At 35.9% G+C, this 5,000-nt stretch overlaps 1 protein-coding gene across 1 annotated transcript in view; it reads right to left on the bottom strand.

Moving 5' to 3' along the window:
* LOC119573162 (blastula protease 10-like) overlaps window positions 1-5,000 on the bottom strand; it is a 28,973-nt gene that overhangs the window by 2,492 nt on the left and 21,481 nt on the right. Inside the window, exons 3-8 of the mRNA XM_037920230.1 lie at window positions 4,775-4,931; window positions 4,292-4,491; window positions 2,835-3,029; window positions 2,473-2,734; window positions 2,151-2,243; window positions 462-636 (exon numbers count right to left, since the gene is read on the bottom strand). Of these exons, the coding sequence (XP_037776158.1) occupies window positions 462-636; window positions 2,151-2,243; window positions 2,473-2,734; window positions 2,835-3,029; window positions 4,292-4,491; window positions 4,775-4,931 (1,082 nt within the window). The remainder of the gene's footprint in view (window positions 1-461; window positions 637-2,150; window positions 2,244-2,472; window positions 2,735-2,834; window positions 3,030-4,291; window positions 4,492-4,774; window positions 4,932-5,000) is intronic.

Consider the following 5,000-nt stretch of genomic DNA (forward strand, 5'->3'; position numbering starts at 1 on the left):
TGAGTAAATGAGGGTATGCGCGGCCAAGGGGTGTCTCAGGCTTACTGTGTTTATTAAATATTTTGATAATTTAAGCTTTCATCTCTATCAAACACACACACACACACACACACACACACACATACACACACACACACACACACACATATGTGAGTGTGTGTGTGTGTGTGTGTGTGTGTGTGTAACTGGGTATATAATTAAATAGATAGAAATGTAGATAGATAGATAAATAAATACAGATTGATAAACAGGTAAATAGATGAACTGATAGGAAAAGAAAGAAAGATAGATAAAAAGATGACAGACAAATAGTTACATACATAAACAGACAGACAGATAAACATGGACAGATAGATACTCACACGCACACACGCCACTCGGGCCATATTTTCTATTTTTATTTATTTTTATTTTATTCTTCTTTAAGCCAGGTACTCTGCACAGAACGGGAAATCTCTTACCACTCTCCGTCGTACAAATTGTCCAGGCATAGTTCCAGACTGTCGTACCAACACATGTCCACTGCCACACCCTCGGACACGTAGTGCTGCGTCCTCGGGTAGATGTCGAATTCGTCAAATGTTAACACAATGACATGATTGTCTGGCGCCTGAATGAACTTCGAAAATCGGATCTCTAAAAGCGTACGGAGAAGTTTATCACTGAGATATTATATATGTATCTTATATATGTATCATGTCTGCATGTGTGTGTGTGTGTGTGTGTGTGTGTGTGTGTGTGTGTGTGTGTGTGTGTGTGTGTGTGTGTGTGTGTGTGTGTGTGTGTGTGTGTGTGTGTGTGTGTGTAAAGCTCTTAATATTGAGATACCTTTTAAGAACACTCGGTGTTGTTTTGCGATCATATCATTACTGAAGTTTGATTTAACGCAGCCTTTTCCCTAAACCTTCGCTAAAAAAGAATAGGTGATCTTATAGAAAACGAAATACTATTTACGAGTATTACTCCTGTTTTGCCTGTGTTTATAAGTGGTCATACAAAAATGAGTACGGGGGAGAGAGGGAGCCAATGACTGATGGTGATGATATGGACAAAAGTAAATGTAACAGTGAAAAGAAAAACGCGAGTATTGAAAGGAAAGGAGTTTAGAAGGTATACAATGCACAACAAAACAAAGTGACAAAAAATGGTGCTTGGAGTGAGATCTTAGCCATAATCTCTCCCTCCTTGTTATCCAATAAAGGATTATATTCAAAACAATCTTTACCCCTAGCCACATATGATATCTGAAAATAGTACTGGGAAATTAGTTTTTCTTTTAGCACCAAACAAGCAAAATTGTGTGAAGACTCTCTAGTTTAAGATATTTCCATTCTGCGACTTCGCGAGTTCTTTTCAGAACCAGTAACTCGCCAAATGCGAGGCTTTTCTGTACCTACGATAGTGTGCAGACCCAGCCATAACCCTTTTATTCAGGCTGGTTATTAGGCTGTTGGCTGGAAGAGGACTTCCAGAAAACAGGGTGAAAATGGCAAATAAGAGTTTCTATGAAAACCAATGTTGCAGTCAGACTACAATGCTAATTTCTATAATATATTTCTCAACTAAAAGAATATAAATCCAATTTCAGTATGAAATGCTTTAGTGGGATGCTAGGTTCAATTAAAATGAATACCATGAAATAATGTGCACATCTGGCAACAGTGTTTGAGCTAAATACCTCAATATGGGAGAGTAAAGAGCAAAATTATTGATCTAGGATTTGTTGTAAATGTTTTTTTTTTTCATATACAGAACTCTTAATTTTTCTTTTATTAAAGTGCCCAACTTTGTGTGCATGTGAACAGTAAACATGTAGAGATATTGAAAATCCGCTGGTACATGCGCTAAGCTACTCCTTTTCCCTTTAACGGTTTTAATTTGAATTTTTTGTTCAAAAGGGTTATCAAAAGATGTAGAGAGAAAAATGAAATTGTAAAAAGCACAGTGCTGTTGCTGAAAACTGAAACTGAAACTAATATAAATACATGGCTCCTTAATAAACGAAGGAACAAACAGTTCTAGCGAACAAACACATTTTTTTTTTTTTAAGAATGTGCTTCAGCGAAATGTTAAATTTAGGCACGGACTTTCTGTGTTGGCCAATGCTAATTATCTGATCACTTGAATTTAAATACACGTTCTGTACTTGCCTGTAGGGTCTTCCCGTAGAGATCCATATACCGACGGTGAGACGATCGTGGTAGGCTCCGTGATGATTTCTGATAACGGCATCAAGCAGTTCCCTAAAGCATATGGAGAGTAGGTATTAGAAAGTACCGAAATTAATCGCCATTAAAATAACTCATTTGACCTTGGGAGACCATACACGAGGTCTCTAAATGAAAACATTTAGTATTATCGGTTAAAATCGCCATGTTACTTGGTACTATGTTATGGTCTTAAATGTACGATGAAGACCCCCCCTCAAAAAAGAAGAAGAAAAAAAACAACGAATAGTTATAAACCACTAACCGTGATTGGTACTAGTTATCGTCTCACAGAAGTCTCCACTTGTGCCTCCTGGACACACGCAAATGCAGGACCTATTAAGAAAGCCATGGTTAACGCAAGGGTCACTGGCCAATGAACATGCACTTAGTCGTTTATCTGAACACTGATACATCATGTTTGCTTGCAGCATATCCAGGTGAGAAAGTTTCTGTGATTGGCCGATAGAAGATTTGTACAGTGGGTCCAGTGTTGCTATGGTCCCCTCGCCATTTCCGGTGTATATCTAGAAGTTAAGGGGAAATGACAGATAATCACGGCTAACAATAAAATTTACTGAATTCTTTATAGCAGAAATATCGTGAATCATAGTCTAGTGTTCATACCCTTTCGTGGCTGTGCATAATGGAACAGTAATCGTAAGGGATGCCATGAGTATCATCAGCATTAATCAAGAAGAACTCTAGACTGTCCTCCAACACATTATCGGTGAGGATCCTGATGTAAGAGTCTCGGTCAGAGCGCATCTCCTCGTTCCATATGCCTATCGCGTGCCCGAGAATACGCAGCAACATCCCGTGCTGTGGACACCGTCATTACTGAAGTTGCTCTTGGACAGAGGATGGCGAAGAATAGCATGTGTGTCACCCGTACTTACGAAACTGTGCACTTGTAATTGTCGTCATTAATTTCACTGATTTATACACACACACACACACACACATATATATGTATATATATATATATATATATATATATATATATATATATATATATATATATATATATATATATATATATATATAAAATTATCTTTGTCATCAATGGGAATTATAAAAGGATTATGACTGACGTTAAATCTAGTTGTTGTTAATATTAGTACTATTATTGTCATTATTATTATTATTATTATTATTATTATTATTATTATTATTATTATTATTATTATTATTATTATTATTACTGATATTTTCAGTGATGATATTATTGCTATTGCTATTAATATCAATATTATTATCATTAATATTATCATATTATTATCATCATCATCATCAACATCATTATTATGATATCGTTATTATCATATGATTATTATTATTATAATGCTACTTATCGTTATTATCATAACCATTATCATTTACCTTATCATAATTTTATCACTACTGCTATTATTATTATTATCATTATTATTATCATTATTATTATTATTATTATTATTATTATTATTATTATTATTATTATTATTATTACTATTATCATTATTATTATCATCATCATCATCATCATCATCATCATCATCATCATCATTGTTATTATTACAATGATAAGTTATTATTATCCTCATTGTTATTATTGTTACTATTTATTATTACTTTTTTGATATCACTATCATTATTATTTACATTATTATTATTGTTATCCCAACTATTTTTTCATCATGCTGATCACCATTATTACTATTATTATAATTATTTCTATTGCTACTACTACTACTACTACTACTACCTCTACTACTACTACTACTACTGCTACTACAAATACTACTAATACTATTATTAATATTATTATTGTTATTATTATTATTATTATTATATTATCCTTATTATTTTTACTATTTTTTTTTCTACAGTTATTATCATTACTCATTTTTATCAATACCATTATCTTTATAATAATCATCGTCATCATTATCATTATTGATATAATCACCAATTAGTATAATCCTTATCATATAGCGGTTATAAGATGTATCACGTTGACCTCTGTCGTCATTCTAGCCGCCTCCCCACATTTAGCACATCCCTGGTCCTCCATTTCCACTTCTGCTGCGTCAGAAACTCACACTCATCTCGCACGCCTCGGAAATGTAGACGTCTTGGCCCATCGACGAGCTTCTCCCGACGTTTGACATGCAGGCGTCGCCGTTCCTCTGGAAGCGCAGATGCGGCCCAACGTAGTCAGTCTGCACCTCGAGGAAGTGGATGCAAGTGTTGGCCTGCCAGACGTGGATGGCGAGTTGCACAGGGGTGCGATCCACTTCATCTGTGAGCGGGATGGCCAGCCGCAATGATGCAAGTCTTATTGAATTATTGCGGAGAGGACGGGCATTTTATCGTCAAATGGGGGTCTGATCACCATTACTGATGATAACAACATGTTACCTATTCTGTAGACATAAAATTGATTGATACAAACACAGTAAAAGAACAAGAAAGGTTGGGGAGTCGCCCAGGTGCTGCGATGACGTGATCACCGTTCGCAACTATTAGACCTGTTTATCTGGATCTTGGAATATTAACGGTACCCGCCGAATGACGAAACTCACGGTCAGTAAACGTAAAGGGTATGAGAGGAAATCCATCAACATCCTCCCAGAGCGTGGTGAGATCGCCCGCTGCTCTTTTGCCGTGAAGGATCGCCTCTTGTTCCGACGTTAGCATCATGTCAGCTTCGTTGTGAAAGGAAGTTTCTGCAGGGTATTCCTACAAAGAGAAAGGATGATAAATGCGAAGAGCATCATTGCTGTTGCCATTGCTATTTTTGTGGTTACT

This window comes from Penaeus monodon, chromosome 5 (genome assembly GCF_015228065.2).
Source record: "Penaeus monodon isolate SGIC_2016 chromosome 5, NSTDA_Pmon_1, whole genome shotgun sequence".
Lineage (NCBI taxonomy): Eukaryota > Metazoa > Arthropoda > Malacostraca > Decapoda > Penaeidae > Penaeus > Penaeus monodon.